The following is a 22,638-nucleotide window of genomic DNA, read 5'->3' as shown; positions in this document are numbered from 1 at the left end:
TCAGCTCAATGTGTTGCTACATTTAAAGATATTTAAATAAGGAACGATACTTTCACATCTGTAAAACCTTTGTTCATCCATACCTAAAATACATGATCATTGGTGACCTCTAGAATACATAAAGAAAAGTAGGAAGGACAAATATCTAAATGATTAGCACCCAAAATGACCAGAGGGGTAGAATGGGCTTCTTACAAGGAACAATTGGTTTGGAAAAATGACTGAAAAGAGGATGTAATTATTTTTCACTATAGACTATTAGAATCAGAGGATATGATTTCAAATTTGGAAGTAATTTTCAAACAAATAAAAGGACTGCTAATTTTAGCCATTGGAGACTACATGGGAGACTGCACTCCAGGAGTGAGGTGTAGCAGAAAGACCACTGGCCTAGGAGTAAGATGATCACAGGGGTTGAAGTCTTGGCTCTGTATTGACTAGCAGACACTTAACCTCTCTAAGCTTAGTTTCCTCATTGATAAAATGGAAATAATAATGTTTCTTAGAGTTGTAAAGATTGAGAAATTAAATAAGAAAGTGTTTATGTTCTAGTTATATGGGTATCTAACATATATTAATTCCCTTTTCCTCACTATTCATCCCTCCTTATATTTAAAGGACTCTTGCCCCTGCTGTGAATCCTTTTTAACAGCAAAAATCCTCTAAAACTTATTTTTAAGGACAAGATTTTCAAATAATAAATTTTCCTAGTTACACCTGGATTTCACTTAACACTATCTCTGGAATGTTTAAGTTCTTACATTTTACTGATTGATTTCAAAGGCATCAAAGCTTAAGGTGTAGCCACATTTACAAGGTTAAGAGTATATGCTCTACCAAATACTGGGTTGGAATGATTTGTTATAGTGAGTCTCCCGAAAGGGTCAGATATATTCACAGAAAATTTCTTGAGAAAACCTGTGATATAAACTACAAGATGTGCAAAGTGTATCCTCTCTTAACCTTCTGAGGATCAGGTCAAGGAGGAGAGCTTGCACCCTTTGCTGGGCAGTACATCCTATGGCATACAGCCTGTGTACCTATGCAGTACATCCCTGTGTACCAATGTGTTCCAGACTTGGACTGGAGATTAACAGCTGTACCATGGCAAACTATTAAGGTGCATCACAAGTAATTTGTTACTGATTAACATTTAATTAATGTTATTTTATTATCACAACTTGTGAACAATTTGCTTTTTTTGTAAATTTTAGCAGTTTCAAGCTCCTTATAAGAGTACTCTTACACTTCTGATGAGTTTTATGATGGAAGAGAAAGGAGTTTTAAGATGCCAAGCAGGGAATGGACAGAATCCTAGGTACACTTACAGAGGTATGAAGCATGTGAACATTACTCATATACATCACAGAAAGAAAAAAAGGTCACTAACAGCTGGTCTGGAAAAGTGATTTGACAAGATACAGCATTTCTTATGGCTGATGAGAGAACAGGGAATTAACACCAGGCCTTGAGTTTACTTGTCAACTAATATCATGGTGCTTGCTCTGAGCTAGATAATGTGCTAGATTTCATAGAGATTTGTGGTACAAGAAAACTTTGTTCAATACATTCAAAGTGCCAGGGTTAGTGCAAGATATTACTAAGAGGGGAAAAAAAAAAAAGACAAAATAGAAGCTACTCCACAGCTATTAGAGCAGATTGGCCCTTAGGAAAGTTAGCTTATGGACCCAGTTTTGCCACTACACAACTTCAGGTCCTATGGCTTCTCTGGGCCTCAGTTTCTTCATCTGTAGCACGGACAGAGGTGAACTAGATGACCTCCAAAGTCTCTTTGGATATTCTAAAATTCTGCAATTTTAAAAGTCTTCAAAATGCTTATTCAGATGTTCTCTCCACCAACACATTCCTGGGACACAGAGAATCCATGCCAAACTCTGATATAGCCAAACCTCAGCAGCAAGGTGTTTAAGAAGTTCCCCAAAGAAGGCATCCCTTAGGTTTTCATTCCTATGTTCTAGTATAGGATCTCTACACAAAGAAAGTAGGGACAGACTTCCAGTCCAGATTGATAATGGGCTAGTGATGGAGATGAGAAAGATACACTTTATTGTTGCTGTTGGCATCAAATCTAAAAGTTTAGGCCAGCAAGCAAGGCCTTTCATTAAATAACATTCCTTACCTCATCTCTCCCTATCCGATAAAGCCCTTACTTTCCAGTGGAGTCGATCACATCCATTTTTCCCCTTCCTGTCTCTGTTCTTGCTGTTCCCTCCATCTGGAAGGGCAGGAAGGAAAGAATAATGCATGTCCATTATTTCCTTCAAGACCAAGCCCTGTCTTAGTTTATGTTTCATCAGCATGAATATAGGGAATTTTGAGAATCCTCTTCTACCATACAACTTACTCATGCTCCCTTGCTTATTCATAGAGATTCCTCTTCTCTCCACAATTAGACTCTAAACACATTATACTGAGTAGGGGCTGAATAAATGCTTATCTAGTTTACATGACAGGAGCAGGAATTTCAGAGGGTAGAATTATTAAAGGTCTAGGTTCCTCCTACCTTTGTTCTACAGCAATCCCAAAGCTCTTCCTTCCTCTCCCTTTTCTTTCTTGTCTGGAATCCCTATCTTCAAGCCTAATGTAAGGGCCGACTCCAGGCATGAAAAGACAACACAATTCGTACTTCTGGTTTCATTTTTTTTTTTTCAGTTCATTTCAGTAAAAACATAATAAAAAAGGCATTGCCACCCTCTTCCCCTAGGGGTGTTCCACCAAGCCTGTTGGTCTGGGCCGCTCCAATGGTTCATAACTCATCGTGAGACATGTGCAGGGCATGGTCACATAGATCTGCAAATAGCACATAACAATTTGAAGGAAAATGCCACTCTCATACTGACGTATACTACTATCAAAAAAATACCCCAAACCAAGCCGGCATACACACCAACCACCATTTATCGGAGCATATGCTTTACAAATAACAAATCACCCCACTACTTTCTCATCTTAAGTCAGGCCAGGAAGCCATAAATTCTGAAAGCTAATAGGAAGAAAGTGGAGAGGAACATCTCAAGTCCCTAAGCCAAAGGAAATGGAAACCAACTCTTGGGCTGATAATAGAGGGTTTCTGGGGAGGCTAGGAAATTGTGCCAAGTTCCACACAGCTGTGAGGACAGGAAGTAAAGTGGGGGGTACGTTACCTGTTCGCTTACTACAAAGTTTGTCTTTAACATTGTCAGCTTCTCGAGAAAAGAATTCAATGAGCTCATCCTCGTACTCTTCCACGATGCTCTCACACTGCAAACCCAAAGGAGAAACGAGTGAGACAGGGAAGCAAGAAGTGGTCCCCCGTTTCAGCCTCCAGAGAGGAGGACAAGGAAATTAAAGCAACTTTCTACTTGGGCCTTCCAACAACCCCCGTAAATTCCCAAGAACCATTCCCACAGCTCACCGCAAACTTGAGGGTGCCACTGATGTCTGAATCAATTCGAATGCCCTGTAGGTCTAGCTCACTGGATTCTCCATTCCGGCCCACGATGCGTACATAGTTCTTGCGGTGGGTGGAAGGGTCGATCTGTTCCCCATACTCCTTCATTCGGTCACACACCTCTTCTAGCAGCTCTGTGAGGTGGGCCTCTGAGCGGGCATAAGGCACCTAGAAATATCCTCAGCCTTGGGTAACTCTCTTCTACCTCTATACATTGGTAATTTATGTCCTTACTTTCCTTCCAAATCTATTTTAACCAACCTATTCTAAAAAGCCTTACCTGATTTAAAATCAGCACAGCTTAGTTGTATAGTTTCAAAGTATTTTCAAATATATGATCTTATTTTTACCTCATCATACAATTTTAAAAATAAGACAGGTATCATTAGCTCCAAGTAGTAGATAAACAGAGACCTCTGATTATCCCTAGTCAACTATGTGTTCTCTTCCTTTGAATCCCCTTAGCAATTATGACTGTAAGGTAATAGTTTTATTTCTTTGTATTTGATATTATTAATAATGATATTGATGATATTAGTAATGACATTAACACTTGCCCTCACTAGGAGAGCATCTGAGAGGTAGTGTAGGCTCTAAGGATAACAACTAGAAAAGCATTTCACAAACATCATAACCTGAACATTTTTTTATATATTGCTCACTAGATACAGCTTTGTGTGTGTGTTGTGTTTCCAACTAAAATAAATTTCCTAATTATAAGGATAAGACCTTCTATTTCTTTTTTTAAGTGAATATTTATAATATGTACCATACTGCCTTAGAGAGAACATGATGAGTCATATGAATTAGGGACATGGCAAAGGGGACTGCTAGGGCTCCCTGTCTGCTAACAATATCTAAAGCAGAAACAAAATATTACCGTTTGGAGTAAGGAAGCAAGTGCATAGCATATACGTCACTAGCTGCTTCCAAATAAGGCAGAGACTAATCTTTCAGGTAACTCTCTGGTCACTGTTTTCTTCATTTCTATTAAATCAAGGCCCTTTCTAATTAGTTGAATTGTCATTCAAAACCTAGGGTGAACTACTTTATTTGGGGGAACATTAACAGTTACCTCCACCACTGACTGGCTGCCATCTGGATTAATCCGGAAAGATCCCATCTGAATGGTCTTCTTGGGATCCACCTGGGCAATTTCCCACTCCATTTCATCCACCAGAGCCCTGCAAGCTGGTGCAAGCGAGAAGAATGCAGAGAGGGGGGAAGAGAGGTGGGGAAAGAATAGGATCAACCCAGGGATTTCCATCTATCCTCCCCAGCCTTGGATCTCATGCCCTCCCAAGGATGTCTTCCTCACTCTTCTTTTTCTGACTTCTTCTCTTTGTGCCTTTACCTCCACAATGTAGATCCTGGCTCCTCCGAGCCCAGGAGGTTCCCAGTATAGCCCCCAGAAGCAGGGCCAACCAACCCCAGACTTTCATCTTCAGCGTAATGGGGTTGCTCCACCTGGGTTAGATGGGAATAAAAGCATAGATGGTATGAGAAGCCGGCTCTGTCCCCCCACTCCCACCCCGCACCTCTAAACCCACATCCTAAGGCCTTCAAAGGTCTCCGTGTGACTCTGGCTCTACTTTCTTGGAAATGGCCAGAACACATAGGGGCTCCTCTGTCCCGGCCCGGATTCCCTCGGGTGGTGGGTGGGAGCGCAAGCTCGAGACCTAGGGCTCAGCTCCAGGAACCTACAGCTACAGGTGAGGCCCTAAATGTTGGTATTTTAGCACCGGATGTCCAGGGCTCACAGGGCTATGTGGCAGCTACCGGACAGAGGCTGGTGATTAAGCGAGGACATCCGACACAGAATGGCTGCCAGCAAGGAGCCTTCAGTCAGGCCAGAACCTGGTGAGGCACCAAGGTGGCTGGCCGGCGAGGAGAGCACTCAGTTAACTAGGGCCCACTTGGACTCAGCACCGAAGATTACTGCATCCCCTCTTCCAGCCTATGTATTAGTTCCTGTGAGGACCAGCCCCCTTTCTAAAGACTCCGCCATTGCTCCAGTCCATCCCCAACCCTCAGCGCCCGGCGCCCCCGCCGTCCGCATCCGTCCCACCTCTGCTCCCAGGGCCGCCGCCGTGGCCCAGGCGCTGGAATACGGCCGAACTGTCTCTCTAGCCTCGGCGGCTCCGACCCTAGCACCTGGCTGCGGAGGGAGCGCGGCTGTCCCGACTTCTCCAGAGCGCTGCGGCGCGTTCCAGACACAGGATGCCCCGGCGACCGCCTGAACCAGCTCCCTGAACCCTAACTGCGCGTTGAAGCAGGACTCGGGCGCGCTGCCTTGCGAGCCCCACACCAGAGACGGACCCCAAACCCGCCCCTCCAAACTCTCGCGCGAACAGGCAGCTGAGGGGCGGCTCCGAGGCAGCGAGGACCCCGGTGGCTCATAGAAGGACCCGGACTTGCGTGGCGAGCAGGTACACGTGACCACCAGGGGCCCACAGCAGAGTAGGAGCGGCTTGAAGCGAAAGCTGAACTCGGACGTGGTGTTTGGGGGCAGTCAGGTGTGTGTATGTCAGTGTATATGGGTTAGGACCTTCAAAAAGAAAGGTGCGCTGAGAAGCCCAGGTTTCAGTACTCGGGAAACTACATCTCCCAGGAAGCACTGCAGCACCAGACAGCTCCTTTGTCAGTAGCTACGGGTCTTAAGATGTTTGACAGCCTCTCCCTTTACACAATTATCTGGGAAACTATACTATCCATCTTAAAAGAATCCAACCTTAGGGTACCAGGTAGGGTACAGCAAAAACCTAATATTGTACTGAAAAGACATAATTATACTCCTCCAACAGCCATAATTTTGGACTTCAGAGTTTTACCTTCATTTCTAGGTGACAATTTGAACACCACCTTATTTTCTCCCATTGTAATAGATGCTAAAACAAAGAAAAGAGAGGAAGGATGAAGGTAGAGAGCCACACAATAGCAGTTCTCTAATGGAACAGATGATAGACAATAATATTTTTTTTTTTATTTTATAAAACATGCAGTTTAAAACAAAATTTTAAAAAAAGTAAAACGTAGGTCAGGAGAGTGGATGGAAGACAGATGGTTCTAGCTGTCAGCAGGAGTGAAACCAGCAGCCAAGTTCTGTTCAGGTCCCCAAGGCTCTTTTGGCAATGGCGGTGTTGGCAACACTGGTTTGCTTGAGCCACCAAGGCTCTGCATACTGGCTCTTCCAGCAGTCCTCAAGCAAAGACTTGAGCTAAGTCTCTGTCACTGTCCAGGACTTTAGCCCCCAGCCAGCTGAGAACTGAGACTGGTTCCAGGAACTTCTTAGCCTGGATAGTAAATACCCAAGATATTTACTAAGAATACTAATTACTTTCCATTTGAATCAGTTCATTTCTGTTTCTGTCCCACTATTTTGCAAAGGATGAAGAAAGAAATCTGGCCCCTAGACCCTTTGCAACAATTCTGCAGCATTACTGTTCTATTAATAGCACCATCTGTAGACCTGAGCAGGTCCAATTCTGGAAGTGGACAAGGTATAAACAACTTGGGAAACCGTCTCCCAGTTCTGGGGCCACAAGGGAGAGGGAGTAATTCATTGGGAGAGGGTGTGTTAGAGCGCCAGTACTGAGGAGAAGACAGCTGCATCTGTCAAGAGACAAAACCAAGAGCATGACTCTTAAGGTGAGTGGAGAAAAACACCTGGGATGCTTGAAAAATGCAAAAAGAAAAGAGGACATCATCCTGCTGCAACAGTTTAGAATTAGGTAAGAGGAGCTGTAGGACTTTGGAGAGTTTCAATAATAAAATCGATTCCACTGAATGTTGAGAGAATTAAGTGCTTTAAAATGTTAAAGTGCTTTATAAATATAAGGCAGGGTGGTATTGTTAACATCATCATTATTATTACTAAACCCCACACATGCAATCAAAACCCACCCAGCCCAGTTTCACCTGTCCCACTCCAGGGCTTACTCTTGGGACTTGTCTGGCCCTCAGGCTTGGGCACCTTCCAGTCCATCTTTCGACCCTTCTCGTAAAGACCCTTGAGCACCTTGTGGAAGGACTCAGGCTCAGTGCCATTCTTGCTTAGCTCCAGATACTTTCGGTAGAGCTGAAGGGCTGTGCGGGCATCCTCAATACTGTCATGAGTCTCCCCTTGAATCTTCAGGTCTGGGGAAAGTAGAGGTGAAATAGTTCAGGACATAACAAAGGAAGGTAGGAACCTGTCCACCCAACCCCACTCTTGACTCCCAGGAAACTAAAAAACCTGACTGCCCTTAAGGAAAAGAGCCAACACTATCCCCAGTGCACAGAAGGGATACTGAAGCTAACTAAATCCATTAGTAACTCTCACCACTAACTCAGGTCTTCCCTACTCCCCCTTGGCCCTCCAACACTTTTCCTGCCCTCAATGAGCATCACAGGGGCCTACAACAATGCAGAGCAACTCACCCAGAAAGTACCAAGCAAGGAATCGCAGAGAAATCATTCGTTTTCGGGGCATGTGGAAAAGGTAAACAGTGTCAAGGACCTGGTCCTTGGGTACCTGGCAGGGAAAAAGAGTGGGGGTCTGAGGTAGGGGATACATAATTTCTTATTTTCCAAAAGCACACCGTTCACCCTGAGGAGTCCACCCTCAAAGAAGATTCTTAAAAGAGGCTGCCCGAACCATGAGGTTGATGACTCGGAAGTCCTTCTGCAGACCATGGCCCACAAACTTGACTCCATTGTCTATCAGAAAACGAAGCTTTAAGTAGGTAGACTTGAGAGTTGTGAGATGCTTTGAGGAGATCTTGGCATCGAGGTCTCCTGGCTTTATCCCTGAGTATTGAGTCAAATAATCCACCACCTAAGGAAAGAGAAAATAAGTCACTGTGCTGGTTTTTATATATTTTGTCCCCCAGAAAAAGCCATATTCTTTAATGCAATCTTGTGGGGGCAGATGTATTAGTGTTGATTAGGTTGGAACCTATTGATTGTTTCCATGGAGATGTGATTCAATCAACTGTTGGCAAGACCTTTGATTGGATAATTTCCATGGAGGTGTTACCCCCAACCATTCAGGGTAGGTCTGAATTAAATCACTGGAGTCATATAAAGGAGCTGACAGGCAAAAGGAACTCAGAGCAGCTGTGAGTGACATTTTGGAGAGCAACTGAGAGTGACATTTTGAAGAGGAGCTGCAGCTAAGAGAGGACACAACGCCCCAAGAGCAACATATTGGAGAACGCCATTTTGGAACACAACCTGGGATCAGCAGATGCCAGCCACGTGCCTTCCCAGTTAACAGAGGTTTTCCGGACGCCACCGGCCTTTCTTCGGTGAAGGTATACTTGTTGACGTCACCATAGCTTGAACACTTTTATAGCCTTAAGACTGTAACTTTGTAACCAAATAAACCCCCTTTATAAAAGCCAATCCATTTCTGGTATTTTACATAACAGGCAGCATTAGCAAACCAGAACAGTCACCCAGGAAGTGAGGTGCAGAGTGTCCCCCTACCACTCTTCCCTTGGTTTCTAGACCACTGTACCTAAGCACAGAGTCTGCCTCACTTGTTACCCCATATCTCAATACCTGCTCCTGGGTAGAGATGTAGTCATCAATGAAGGGGATACCCTCATTGGGTCCCTGGCCCCGGACACAGGTAATCCTTGCTACTGACATCTGGCTTGGTTTAATGGTAGACTTGGTGCCATCACTGCGCAACTCTGCTTCCTCCTATGTGAGAAGACTTAATAAGGAAATCAGAGAAATGCCTACGACTCACAATATTCTCAGGGTTCCACTCCAATGCCCTATCCTTTTGCTCTTGGTTACCTCATTAAGGGTGACAAACTCAGCATCCAGGCCCACCAGGTCCCCAACCTGTGGCATCTCATTCAGCATCAGTGGAATAAAGGTAGTATGTGTTTTCTGCTGCTTCCGAGCCAGTGACGCTTCAGCCAGCAGGACGCCTGCCTCGATAGGGTTCTTGACTGGAAAGGAGAAGGCAAAGGACAGATGGCTTGGGACAGGGAAGTAACCAGGGGAGGGAAGCTGACCAGAGACCCTGGGTCTACACTGTGATCCCTCAATAATCAAAGCATGGTATCCGATGAACAGAGCAGGTAAACAAATCAAATGAAATTTGAAATATGCTAAGAAAAAAATGAGAAAGGAGGCAGGAAAGATTTTCATTGTGGAACTTAACTTATAAAATCCAGAAAAATAAGGCTATAGAGAAATTTTAATGGTTTGAAGGCACCAATAAAGGCCCTGATGAAGGAGCTCATCTCCAAAGGAAGAAGAGAGCTTCACTTTGGGATAAGATAGTTTGGAATGGTTAGAGTCAAAGCCATAGCCTTAGCCATTTTGATCAGATTTCAATGAGTTGTTCCATCCCCATTTTATCCCCCCTTTGCCTGTTCCCCATTCTGCCCTCAGGATCTCCAGCTTCTAAGGTTAAAGACTGATAAACAGCAATCTTTTTAGTATCCCTGGAGATATTAACACTGATTACCAATCCTAACCCTAAAAGCTATTTCCCAGATCTCTTCCTGAAGACCAATTTTCATTGCCCACACCCTGGGTCTGCTCTGCACCACTTACTGTTAAGGTTGTATTTAGAATTGAGATTCCTTTTGACATAATAAAGGATAGCAGGCACTTTCCAATTCATGTCAAACTGCACAGCTTCATGCTGTAGAAGAGAAAAAGCACTTATGGCCTATGTTTTTTAACGCCTTTTTCCCTTTCCCCAAATCAGACAGAGGATAGGACTTGGGGTGCTGTTTTTCAGCTCTGCCACTGCTTTATTCCTGAGGACCCATCCAACCCTCCTGAATCTTCCCATATTCCCTAGGGCCCTGAGGATGAGGATGCTTGGAAAAGGGGAGATGAAAAGGGAAAAACAACGTGTTGCAACTAACCTTATCAATAGGTTCAATAAGGAAGTCATTGAAGAGATACCACTGCTGGTGAGTAACACCCTGTGGAGATACAAAGAAAGACATCCCAAAGTGATGGCTGGACAACTCTGACTCAGAGGCAAATAGGGACAGACCTGGGACGTGACTATAGCCATCACCAGGAGGGTCCCCATCCTGTTCCACTCCACTCACCTCCTTGCGCTGATGGTAGGTCTCTCCAACTTTGATGTGAGCCACCAGGCTACCCCCTGTGCGTGAGTCCAGGATGTGTACCACAGTAGCCATCAGGTCATACACATAGACACCATGCTCTTCCTCTGCCCTGGCTGCGCCCCACTGTGAGGGGGGCACCCAGGCTGCTAAGCTAAGTTTAAGGATGGGGAAGGAGGGGGATAGGGATAGAGGACAGGGAGTTGGGGGCATAGGGGATGGGGGACCAGGGTGGGTTATCTCCATCCTAGCCCACCTATGACTCCAAACATTGAACTGAGTTCCAAAATTGGTAGATACTACACCCTGTTCTTCCCACCTTCCCACTGTCCTGCTTCACCTTCTCTCCCTCATTTCCCCTCCTCTTCCCAGTTTTTCAACAACCTGCACCTCATCCCCATCAATCCAATTGCAAACATCCAGCCCTTTATTCTTGGTCATCGTCATGCGAATGGAGAAAGGAAGCCAGACATTCTTCAACTCCTCAATGGAGGGACACATCAGCAACCCCTCTGGACTCCTGAGTTCCTTCCTATCAGGATAGGAGAATTGGAAATTTGTTCTGAGGAGTTACAGCCAGTGAGGGAGAGCCACTGGGTAGTTCAATCCTTTGACAACTTCCAAGGCAGTACCTACCAATCGGCCAAAGCATATTCCTTGTTCTTGGAGATTTCCCCACCAAGCTTCTTTATGGCCATCTTGAAAGCAAACTGAACACAAAAGGAAAAACATCCAATTCCTCAGGAACATAATGATATAATCATAATCGTATAAACATAAATAATATATAGTACTAAAAAGTACTCCTAAAAGCCATGTTTCCGGTTCTAGCTCTTACCTCAGCCTGCATCCTCCAGAAATCAGCCTCTTTCGAGCTGTTCACCTCACAATTGATGACAAGGATATCTGGCAGATGGCGAATGTTACGTGTCTGAATCTGAGGGGAAAAACAAACAAGAATGGTGGGAGCCTGCAGGGAAAGAAACCAGTACAGGAACAGTAAAACCTGGGTCTGCATCCTCAAACTAGGGATCCTCCTACATCTCCATAGATTCTGGATGAGCCCACAGCTGAGTCCCCAACATGTCAGGGCTCTAGTCCAGTGTGATAGCCCACTCACCGTGGGCTGGTACTTCTCACAGTTGTCACACCATGCCTGTGTATTCTGCTCCAGGCAGATGCTTCGTTTCAGCACCTGGGCAAAATCATAGTTCTTCCCGGTTTTATCTGAGGGAAAACGGATGTTTCACTTAAGCTTCTCCCCTCTTGCCCACAGTTAGTCCCCCAACACACCCTCCAAGACATTTAGAGGAGCCTTCCCAACCCAGCTACAGGGTGTACCACTGTTGCTACCCTCAGGGTAGGAGAGCGTGAAGAGCAGGGTGGACGAGGCTCGCACAGTCTCACTGCCACAGCGGCAGAGGCTGCAGTTCTCCATCTCACAGCTGAACAGCTGCCCAATGACAGAGTCCCCCGATGAGCAAAAGCTGCTAAGAGAGGAGAGGGCAACGTATGTTCAATGAGGGGGATTAGAAGACCCTGTAAATCACACAGGGGCCTGTCACGGTGGCTTTAACTACTCCTGTCCCAATTCCATACCTGCCTCCAGCACCCCGGTAAGCCTGGGGTACTTCCAACTCCTGCATATCCTGATGCAGCTGAGTGAGAATGAAGCGATTCCATCTCTGAATGAGCCTGGCCAGATTGCCCTTGCCTGAAGCCTCATCTGAGTCAGCCAGGATCAGACCAAGGGCTGAGGCCTCAGGAATGGTGCGGAATGCCCGAAGAAAATTATTGCCCTGAAATCCAGGAAGTGAGTTGGTGGGAAGGAGTAATTTTGCCTTTTGTGGCCATTTACACAATGATGTCCCTGCCTACTGTCCTATTTTCTTCCCTTTCCATTTTAAATATCCCAGGTCTCTAGGCACTGACCTGGCAAGGGTCACCACGAGAGAGGTCCAACATATGGAAGAGGAAGCCCAACTCACATGCCAGGCAGAACTCCTTCTGGCAAAGGTGGTTCTGGACTAAACAGCGAACAGGCTCCAGGAAATAGAGCACCTGGAGAGAAGAGCAGGAGAGCTGGTACAGGAAACCAGGAAGAGGAGGAGGAGAGAGGGAGAGGTTAAGAGAGCTGGTGGAGAATACAAAGCAGGAAGCTACTGAAGTGGAGCTCACAGAGAAGACCTGAAGGTTGTGATGGGAGAAAGAATGGTAGAGGAGGCCTTGGTAAAGTGTGCTTGGTTGAGGAGACTTGCCTGGAAAAATAGTAGGGGCCACAGGGAAGAAAGGCAGTAGGCACATACAAGTTTAGGAACATCCACCCCTTACCTGGATCATGCAGTTACAGTAGGCATTGGGGATGTGGGGCTCTAAGCCAGCAAACAGGGTCTTATTGTAGTGCTTGAAGTCAAAGTCTTCCAGACCTAGCTTGGAGTATTTGATGGTTACCTGAGATAGAAACAGTCTGAGCAGGAGTGAGAACATCCTCAGAGTCCCCAAGTATTCCCAGTAGCTATAATCTTCTCCAGAACTTTCCTCCTGGGTTCAGTGTAGTAGGTAGAGGTCCCTGGACTAACTGGACCCTTCAGTCCTTTCCCATCTGACTTTCTTCCCAGGGTATCTTTCCCTACATCCCACAGTGCCCCTGCCTTGGTGTCCCCCAGTACCTTGCGGTATTTCTTAGAGACCATGTAGCGATGTGGCTCCTCTTCCCGTCCTATTGGTGACTCAGTGACCTGGCTGAAGCTGTCAAATTCACTGTCTGATTCTTTGAATCGGTAAGGAATCTAGGGTTTTTAAAAGAAGATAAATTTGTTGCATGTCTTAATCATCATCTTTGGCTTCCCCCACCTTGATTTCAACACTGAAATAGGCACTAAGTCTTGAACCTTCTATCTTTATAGGATTTTCAGCATCCCTTGCTTCCTTTTTATTCCCACTGCTGTTGTCCTACTTCATCTCAGCTGGGCAACTGTAACGGCTTCCACGTTGGGCTCTCCACACTCACTGCCCAGCATATCACTACCAAACTAATATTCCCAGAATGCTGCTTTCAGTGCCTCACTTCTTCCACTACACACTAGTATTCAAGGCTTCACAGTCTGGCCCTTTCTAACTTTAATCTCTCACAACTTCCCAATACCAACAGCTGCTCTAGCCAGGCTAGTAAACTCACAGGCCCCCTTAGATGCATCCTTACCATTTATGCCTCGAGACCTTTACCAACACTGTTTTCTCACCATGAATAGTCTAGCCTGTTACTATCCACTTGCCCATATCCCACCCTTCCAGCTCAATACCTACCCCTTTCATTATGCCTTCCCTGAAGACCACATTCTCCCTCCAAACAGCTCTGGCACTGAATACCCATAACATTCCTTTAGCATTTAACAACAGAACGTAAATCCATAATTTCTGATATGGATATGTCTTATCTTCATCAACCAAACAGTAGACTTTTTAAGAGCAAAGATGCTACCTTTTATGTTTCTGAATCTCCCCCTAGCACCTAGCATAGTATCTTCAATTCAGTAGGCCCTCAAAAGCCTTTACTGACTGAAAACAAAAGGAGTAGCAGTAAAGGAAAAAGACAGGAGACACTCCAGATGGCTGGAGTGAGGACTGACCCTCTCCCCACTGGACATACCTGATTGCGCAGCCTGGTGCGGGGGTTGGGTGCATAGCCAATAAAGCCCACCTTCTTCATGGTGCGTAGAATCTCTGCATCCACAGGTGGTGCTCGCCTGTAATACAGTACTGCTCTAGGGCCTGAAGTCTCATGGTATCTATCCATCCAATCCCCAATCCCCAATCCCTAAGGGTCCAGAAAAAAAGAAAAATACTGAGGCAACATTAGGAAAGAAGCATAATAATAATAAGGCTAGCAGAGAATCCTGGTGTCTCAGCCCTTCCCCCATCCCTCTTTTTGGCCCAGATGTGAGGTACAACCTGGGAGCCGGAGCCGAGTTGGCTGCAGGCCAGTCAGAGAGAAGTGTGTCAGTGGTGAGTGGGACAGGGATGAGGGAAAGAGGCAGCAGGTCCTGGCTCCAGTCCAGAGGAGGCAATGAGTCCACGAGACAGGGCAAAGCAAATTCAGTCTCACGGGAGTAGGGGTTGAAGGAAGGCTCAGGGGAATCAGTCCAGAGGTGCACACAACCCTCAGAATCCCCAAACGCCAGGGCCTGCTTGCTGGCTGACACATCGAACGTCATTAGCAGAGGCCCCACAGGATTCACATGAAAGATGTCTGCTGGGTTGGCCAGGCCTGTGGGCTCACAGAACTGGCACTGCCCTAGGAGGGAGGAAGAGCCCACTGAGTTGGGGAAGGTGGAAGGGAGCAGTCCCTTTATGCCCTTCTTAACCATCCTCCCCTGGTAAGTATCAAGGAAGGATACCCTCTATCACTAAATCCATATCAAGTGACAGGGAGAATGCCTTCCCATAAGCCACAGGGACAAGGAAGTTTGCTACCCAGCAAAAGGCAATTCTAGAGTTGCTCTGCCTACTCCATCTTTATCCCAAGGAAAAAGGAAAAACTCTAATCTCTAACCAAACTGCTAAAAGTTTACTTTTTTCCCCCAACAAAGAGGTGCCTAGGAGAGTCCTCCTTCTGGTGGCACCTAGTTCCCCTCTGGTCATCAATCCCTCCTACCCCATCCTACATCCCCTTCCTACCTGACTGGGAGATGATGGCAAGACGAGAAGTGTAAGTAGGGATGAAACGCAAGAAGGCAGGATCCACATGTACTTGAAGTGGTGTGATCGCACGCATCATGCGCAGATCATACACCTTGAGGAAACGGTCACACGCCAGGCCGGTGAGGCGGCTGGAGAAGCCACAGGCGGCCAGCAGGTTGCCGTGCACATCAAAATCCGACAGACTCCCTGAGAAGGCATTGAACTCATGCTCCACCTTAAAAGTACGGAGGTCTCGCAGGGAAACCTGAAGAGATAATTCCATTATCTGCCAACTCAGTTGTTGGAAAGAGTACCTGCAACCTACCTAACCCTGTGAAACCTCTACCGAGGGAACTCAGACTCAATTAAAGCACTGAAAAGGCAAAAAGAAAAGTCAAGTGCTGGTAGGGAGCCCAAAGAGAATTTTTGTTCACCCTTTTGCCTCTAAGGCATCTAGTTATGATAGAAAACATCAGGTTGCAAGATAATCTCCTGATATAACATGACTGTGTAGGAACTCAATTCATTTTTCCCATCCCTCATCTCCAATCCAACTATAGTCCCACAGTTGAGGAAAAGGCAAAGCCAAATCAGGTATCTGGTGAAGCAGCTCTGTAATAAGAGGAGAAACAGAACTTGGCCACCTTGCCAGATGTGTGGCCACAGAAGAAGAAGCGATTTGTTTGTCTCATGATGGTGACTCCAGGTGTCTCAACTGCATACTGGAAAGAAGGAAAAACCAGTGTGAGAAGAATGATTTTTCCCACAGACAAAGGAAGAGAAAGGTCACTCACATTTCAGGCATGTTTCCAGCCCAGATATAGCCCACAGCCCCCAAATAACCCCAGGCCCTGCATGGACCTTTCCTGCCCAAAGCCTGTACCTTCTGGGTCTCCTGGACAGTGTTAAGGTCAATCTCCAATATGTGGTTCTGCAGCCCACCAACGAGCAGAGTGCTGCTGTCAGTCAGCAGGAGACTGTGCATATCCTCGCTCTCATCCAGCCTATGGGGCAGAGGAAAGGTTAAGGGGCCAGGGTCTTGCAAGCTGCCAATCCCTTAGCCATTCCATCCTATGAGGCACCGGGACCCTCCTTCCCAGTCCAGGGCTGAGAAGCCACTTACAGGTAATCAAAGATAATGAGGCCCCCACGAGCCATATACTTGAGGTTGTTCTTGGTGAGAAAAAGGATACCATTCTCCAGGCTCTGGATCTGTCGGATGTCATCACTGCCATTGACCTGAAAGGAAGAGTAGCGCTCCAAGGCAGGACCAAAAAAAGAAGTGGCGTGGCCCTGTAGGGGACAAAAAGACAACAGAAACACCCTGGGTTGAGGAGCAGGGCCATCGCAGCTTCAGTTCAGAGACTGGGTATGGCTCAGCTGTTTTTCCATTCTTGCCTGGCTTTTGTGGCTGTAGCGCCTGAAGCCTAAGGCTAAGGACCATTCAATCTTAATGACCAAGACATTGATAATATTAACTTATATTTGTCTGATGCTTTACAAAGTACTCTGGCAAATTTTACCTCATTTTATCCTCAGAATGACCCTTTTGGATAGCTAATGGCTCATCTGGTTACAATAGTGCACAGAAGATCGGGGCTGTGGGCCCAGTCCTCCACTGGCCAGCTGGATTTCTTATGTTCTACAGTCAAATCTATCTCTACCAGCCATCTAGGAAATGTGTACTATGGGTCACAGGCTGGAATAGAGAGAATGTGAAACTCATTCCTCCCTTTTTTCCTATGACATCATCCTCTTCTGGTTTCTCTCCTGTCTGGTTTGTCTCCTGACTCTTAGCTCATACCTTCTCCTTATGTGCTTCCCTTCTGACCACTCTTGAAACATGGCTCTTCCCACTCTATTTGTTTTGCTAGGTAATCTAGCCCAGACCACTGCCTCAAGCTTCAGACTGATGCATCCAAATAACTGCTAAACATCTCTCCTCAGATATCCCATAAGAACTCAAAGCTTATTACATCTTAAACTAAGTTTTTATCCCATTTCAGTTCTTCTGACTATATTCCCTATAGTACCATGCTCTACCCAATCGACTAACCCATATATCTGGTAGTCAAGTTCTATTTACTTTCTAAATATTTCCCAATCTCTTCTCACGAAACCATCTCTACAGACCTTCATCATATTTTATGTGAACTACTACAAGGGCCCACAAACTGATCTCACTGCTTCTAGTCCTGCTCCGTACCCCTTAAAACAAACTCTACACTGCTACCTCAGCACTCCACCTGGGTTGCAAACTGGACTTTGTTATTCTAGATAAAAACCCTTCAGTGGCCCAAAGAATCAAGTCCAAGCTCTTTTAACATAGCATATGAGGTTCTCCAGAATGTTCTTTCCCCAGACATCTGCATGGCTCCCTCTCTCCCTTCTAGAATGCCTGGAATTGGCAGCTGGCTTGCATCCAGGTATCCACTCCAATGTGACTTTATCAGAGAGAACTCACCTAACCAACTTTCTAAAATAGCAATATCTCCCAGCCTTCATTACCTCAACTCCCTTACTACTCTTTACTTAAGAGTACTAATCAACATCTGATATATTATATATATATACTTGTCTTTTTTGTTTATTGATTATTCCAAACTTAGACCCTAGAACAAGATCTGGCACCTAGTAGGTGCTCAAAAAACACTGGTTAAATGAACATCTGCCTCGTCAGCTTCAGCTTCCAGTCTCAGCAAAATCTAATTGCTTATGGTTTCCACATTCTACACTCACCATGCCATGTAATACCTTCGAATCTTTTTTTTTTTTTTAAATCCTCTTGCCTGGCCAAGAAAGCCTTCTCTCCTCTTCTTCCCCTAACACCTACTCATCTTTCAAGATGCAGTTCGGGCATCACTTCCTCCTAGAAGCCTCTCTAACCGCTCTCTATGCTCTCAGCACCCAGTATGTATTTCAACAATGATACTTAGCACCATGAAAGTATCTGTTTATCTGTCCTTTTTTCCCTTATTGTCCTTTAAACTCCCTGAGGGTAAGGATTATGTTTTATTCAGCTTTATTCCCTGTGCCTAGCATAGTAATAGGCCACTGGCTACTGAACTGAATGAATCACAAAAAATTCATCCCAATTTATGCTCTGTGGAAGGTAAATTAGTAAACCAAGGACAGCACATTATTTCTTACAAAACCTTTGGGCTCACAGCATATAGCAATATTGATACACAGGTTTTTAAAAAAATTTACATTGACAACTGCTCTCAGAGAGATTACAATCAGCTGGAAAAGACAAAATGATCCATGTAAGACATGCATAAACATGCATTGTATATACTATAATTATTTTTAGAAGCATAATTACAATTAGAAAATAGAGGAGGGGCATTTGAGATTGGATTTGGATGGCTACAGAACTAACTGACAGGTACAGTTATCAAAATTAATCAAAGGATAGGATGGGCAAATTGTGACAGAAGCAAGATGCCTTTGAAAAAGAACAGCTATGCAACTCTTCCCTGGATCTTATGACTCCTCCTTTATCCCTCTATCCCCCTCCCTCCTGGCTTGACTTTGAGACCAAGCTGAGTCTCATCATCTCAACTCAGTTCTGAGAAAGGCAGATGTCCTTGGGCTAAGACAAAAAAAGACTTCCAACATCTCCTTTCAGCCCTCATAAAGAAGTACAGTTCTTACCCCATGGCTCCCCACCCATAGCATCTCCTCGTGCAAGTCAAAGTGGGAGACGGAGACAGGCACGCCCACTTCAGCCACCACACTGTGCAATTCAGAGTAGACACCTTCCATTATGTGCACTGACTCCTGAACGGGAAGCGCCTCTAAGGCCACTCCCTCTGGGTCCAGCTCCACATTCTGTAGCAGACTTGGGTTCAGGTGGGCATCCAGGACAGGGTCCAGGGCAGAATGCAAGGCTGGGGCATATTCTGCCAGTCCAGGGTCCAGACCCTCGAAGTTCATGATGATGGCAGCAGATTAGAACTGTGTTACACCCTCCCCTGGCACAGTCCCTTTAAATGCCTGACCCGACTTTCAGCAGGACAGCACCAGTGGGCCTAGAATGGACATCATAGCCTGTAAGGGGAAAGAGGTAGCTAGGTCAGGGGCAGGCCCAGCTCCTTGTACTTAGCATCTTCTAGGTTATGTGGGCAGGAGAGAATTCAGGCAAGGAGAAGGAGTGAGGTTGTCAGGCAGGGGATGAAGCAGACAGGAATTGGGTGAGCAGTGGGGTGGAGGTGGAAGTTGTTGTCTGTTCCCCTGCTCCTCCTGGCCCTGTGTACCCTCCACCATCCCGCTATCCAACCCAAGCCTTAATTTCCCGTTCATCTCCCTTCAGGCCTGCTCACTTGCCTGGTTCAGCTCTGAACCATCAAGTGAAGGGAGCAGGAACTGCCGGGATGGGAGGTAGGAGAATTGGGAGTAGGGACAGATTGGGCCGTGAGGAGAGCAAAAGAAGTCAGTTTCCCAGAAGCCTCTGCAATACAGTTACCCAGGATTCTCTGGGGGAAAACAAGAATGCCCAGTTATCCACAACTGGGGTAGGGAGAGGTAATGAAAATGACCAGTTACCCAGAATCCTCTTGAAGAACCAAAGGAATCAGTTACCCAGAATTTTTCCCCGGACAAGGGGAGAGGAAGGGAAGGATAGGATTAGAGCAGGGGTCAGATGTGTTCCTGGGATGTTTACGGGGAATGGGTCATTACCAAGATTTCTCCATGACGGATATTTTGGAGCGCGTGGAATTAAAACGAGTAGGGGGAGAGCAAGTGCCGTCAGCTCTGCGGGAAATTCCAGTTTCCCCAATTTTCTCCCGCGCCTTAGGCTCAACCTAACTTGACGACGGGAAAGACGGCGGACTCTCTGTCGCAACTTCCAATCAGGAAGGGTTTGGGGAGCGTTTAAGCCAATCAGAGGAAGCCAGGGACTGACAGGGCGAGGACGTGTGACGCAGAGCAAAAACACGGGTTACGGGTTGCCGATAGGGACAAACGGAACCAGACCCGCGATCTGATTGGTGTCGTGAAAAGTAACCCATTCTCCTTTAAGCTTTTCTTTGAGCAAAATAGGAGAGCTCCACACTTGGAAACTGAACTTTTAGGCTCCCTATAACTCTAGAAACTAGAATAAGGCGACCCTAAGGCAGAGCGCTGGGAATCGACTGCAGGGCATTCCCAGCACGGTCTACTCCACTCCCCTCTCCACGCGAAGCTCTTGTGAGCCACCAGCCACCTCTGACCCTGTTGCCCCGAAACTCACTGGCATTTCCTATCATTTCCAGAGATGGGAGAGAAAAGAGGAAGTGGGAGCCAGACTAAACAGGGCTCAAGTGGCTGCATCTTCTACGATTCTTCTGAAGGCATCCTTCTGAAACTCCTGTCCCTGACTTCCCTCCCCGAGAGGCTCCAGAAACATTCCCAGGGAACAGGAGCCCCCAGCTGGCAAATTTCCCTAGGTTCTGGAGCTGGACATTATGCCTTAGCGGGAGATGAGCATGACAAATTGAGTCATTTGCCTTCCCAAAACTTAAATGGATTTATGAACTATTCTGAGGAATTCTTAGGGCCTAGCTGTGAGCTTGAACTGCTTTGGAAGTGATCAAGATTGTGAGATATCTTCAGGGTACTTTAGGTTAGCAGTTTACTGTTTCTAAAGACCACAAAGAGGGACTCTAGCAGGAGGAATTCCTCATGGAGGATACAGTTTTAAAGCATTTCTCAATTTCGATAAAAGCTGGTAGATAAACCTCCATGAAAGAACCCCAAAATGTAGACTTCCATGACTCAGAGGGGACCTAGAACAAGGCGGGGGGGGGGGGAAGACCCACCTAACTTAGAGGGTTTCTCAAGCTGATCTGACTTCACAGGTCCCTTAGTTAAAACCTCACACAAAAATGGGTGCTGAGTGATCTGGAAAGTTCCTATACTTTGAGAAATTTCCGTATAGAGGTCAAATTGACAAAGACTTCTAGAACCATGAGAGTTACAGAGCCTGAGATATCCTAAGACACCCGTGCTAAATGAGCTTTATAAGTCACAGATGTGCCTGTGTCTCCTCAGAGTAGTTAGTATAATGCAGTGATTTGGATTGCAGACTCTGAAGCCAGATTACACTGGACTTCTGGCTGCTTGGTGCCTCTGTGATCTTGAGCAAGTACTTATCTCTGCCCCTTGGTTTACTCATCTGTAATATGGGGATAATAATGATACCTTAGAGAGTTGTGAGTATTAAATGGGTTAATACATGTAAACTGCTTAGACCAAGTTCAAATATTTGGCATAAAGAGAGAGTTGAGGTATATGTTATTAACCACCTGGGGGAACTTCAGCTGGATTTGGAGTCTGGGCACCCAACTGGATAGGCTTGCTTAGGAGTGTCTTGTTATTATTTTTTTATTTTTAAAAATTCTTTTTGTTTTTTTAGGAGTGTCTTGTGAATATGATTTGCATAACAGTTGAAGCCCCACTGACGTCAAGGGCTCCTTGCAACTCCAGGTCAGATGTCGTCCTGGAAGTAGTTCCTGCTATACAACAGTCCCACGATCGCCCCATCAACCCTGCTTCCTACCCAATTCCCGCAGCACCAGGAAGTGAAACAAAGCAGCAGAGCCCCGTGCCTCCAACTCACCCCCGTCTCTCTCATCCCATCCCCCAGTGCTCCACTTCCTCCTCCTCTTCAGCTTCCATCTCCTATCCTATAGAGCTTCCAGAATGGGGAACAGTGGTGGGAAGAGCATAGGGAACATTATACACAAGTGAGATGAGCTCCTTTATCCCCATCCCTCTAATTTCCTGATTCCATTTTTGCCCATCCTATGTAGGAAGGGGCAAAGCATTTCTCACCAAAACTTAGACAACCTCTCTGATGGTGGAAATATGTTTCATCCTTAGAGTAGATTTACCACAGTGTCATAGTATCTGAATCAGAAGTTTCATTGGGCAGTTTTGAATGATTCTAAGGAAGGGAGACCCCCATCAAGGGCAAGTTTATCAGAGAAAAATGGTCAACCTCTTGGGGAGGCTTAGCTATGTGGTCACCCATGGCTTCATTCTGACGTCCAAATGGTTCTGGGACCCTCCCCTGGGGTCGGGGAAGTCCCAGCCTTGGACCACCCTCTGCTCCCACGCCCAACCTCACACTCTCAGCTGTTTCACTGGATGTTGCATCAGGGAGAGTGATGAAATCAGTGTCAGCAGATTTTACCCATGGATGCAACAGGTTGAAGGACCAGCCAGGGTCGCTGACACTGTACACCTTCAACTGCTCAGAGCTCCAGAGCTTCCTAGCCTTGTAGTAGAGACTGGGTGCTAAAATGTCTAAGTTGGACCTGTAGCCCTTGCTTATACTGGTGTCCCAAAAGAACAATCCCCTTAATCACACAGAGCCTGTGAAATCTTAGGCCACAAGGGTTGAGAAATCAAGTGGTTCTTAGCAATAACTCT

At 46.0% G+C, this 22,638-nt stretch overlaps 2 protein-coding genes across 13 annotated transcripts; both read right to left on the bottom strand.

The window, feature by feature from the left end:
* Positions 1–2,612: 2,612 nt before the first annotated feature.
* On the bottom strand, positions 2,613–5,803 carry CNPY2 (canopy FGF signaling regulator 2). The gene is made up of 6 exons (XM_037846632.1): positions 5,520–5,803; positions 4,806–4,918; positions 4,527–4,642; positions 3,416–3,619; positions 3,165–3,261; positions 2,613–2,811 (listed from the first exon to the last, which is right to left on the bottom strand). Exons 2-6 carry the CDS (start codon positions 4,891–4,893, stop codon positions 2,768–2,770), a joined length of 549 nt encoding a protein of 182 aa, XP_037702560.1. The 5' UTR covers positions 4,894–4,918; positions 5,520–5,803; the 3' UTR covers positions 2,613–2,767.
* A 611-nt stretch (positions 5,804–6,414) lies between these two features.
* On the bottom strand, positions 6,415–20,038 carry PAN2 (poly(A) specific ribonuclease subunit PAN2). Of its 12 annotated transcripts, none has more exons than XM_037846619.1 (26): positions 19,903–20,032; positions 18,877–19,272; positions 16,343–16,512; positions 16,103–16,223; positions 15,864–15,941; positions 15,217–15,484; positions 14,491–14,833; positions 14,189–14,285; positions 13,209–13,328; positions 12,871–12,990; positions 12,472–12,600; positions 12,139–12,338; positions 11,881–12,029; positions 11,660–11,766; positions 11,378–11,476; positions 11,176–11,249; positions 10,924–11,071; positions 10,522–10,665; positions 10,330–10,389; positions 10,010–10,100; positions 9,239–9,396; positions 8,996–9,139; positions 8,088–8,267; positions 7,871–7,964; positions 7,370–7,588; positions 6,415–7,063 (listed from the first exon to the last, which is right to left on the bottom strand). In XM_037846619.1, exons 2-26 carry the CDS (start codon positions 19,156–19,158, stop codon positions 7,029–7,031), a joined length of 3,630 nt encoding a protein of 1,209 aa, XP_037702547.1. In that variant the 5' UTR covers positions 19,159–19,272; positions 19,903–20,032; the 3' UTR covers positions 6,415–7,028. The 12 variants fall into 12 exon arrangements, with proteins under 12 accessions (XP_037702547.1, XP_037702554.1, XP_037702552.1 ...); XM_037846626.1 differs by having other exon boundaries at positions 6,415–6,744; XM_037846624.1 differs by having other exon boundaries at positions 7,391–7,588.
* Positions 20,039–22,638: the final 2,600 nt, after the last annotated feature.

The sequence above is a fragment of the Choloepus didactylus genome, chromosome 8 (genome assembly GCF_015220235.1).
Source record: "Choloepus didactylus isolate mChoDid1 chromosome 8, mChoDid1.pri, whole genome shotgun sequence".
Taxonomy (NCBI): domain Eukaryota; kingdom Metazoa; phylum Chordata; class Mammalia; order Pilosa; family Megalonychidae; genus Choloepus; species Choloepus didactylus.
This window is presented reverse-complemented; position numbering and strand designations above follow the sequence as displayed.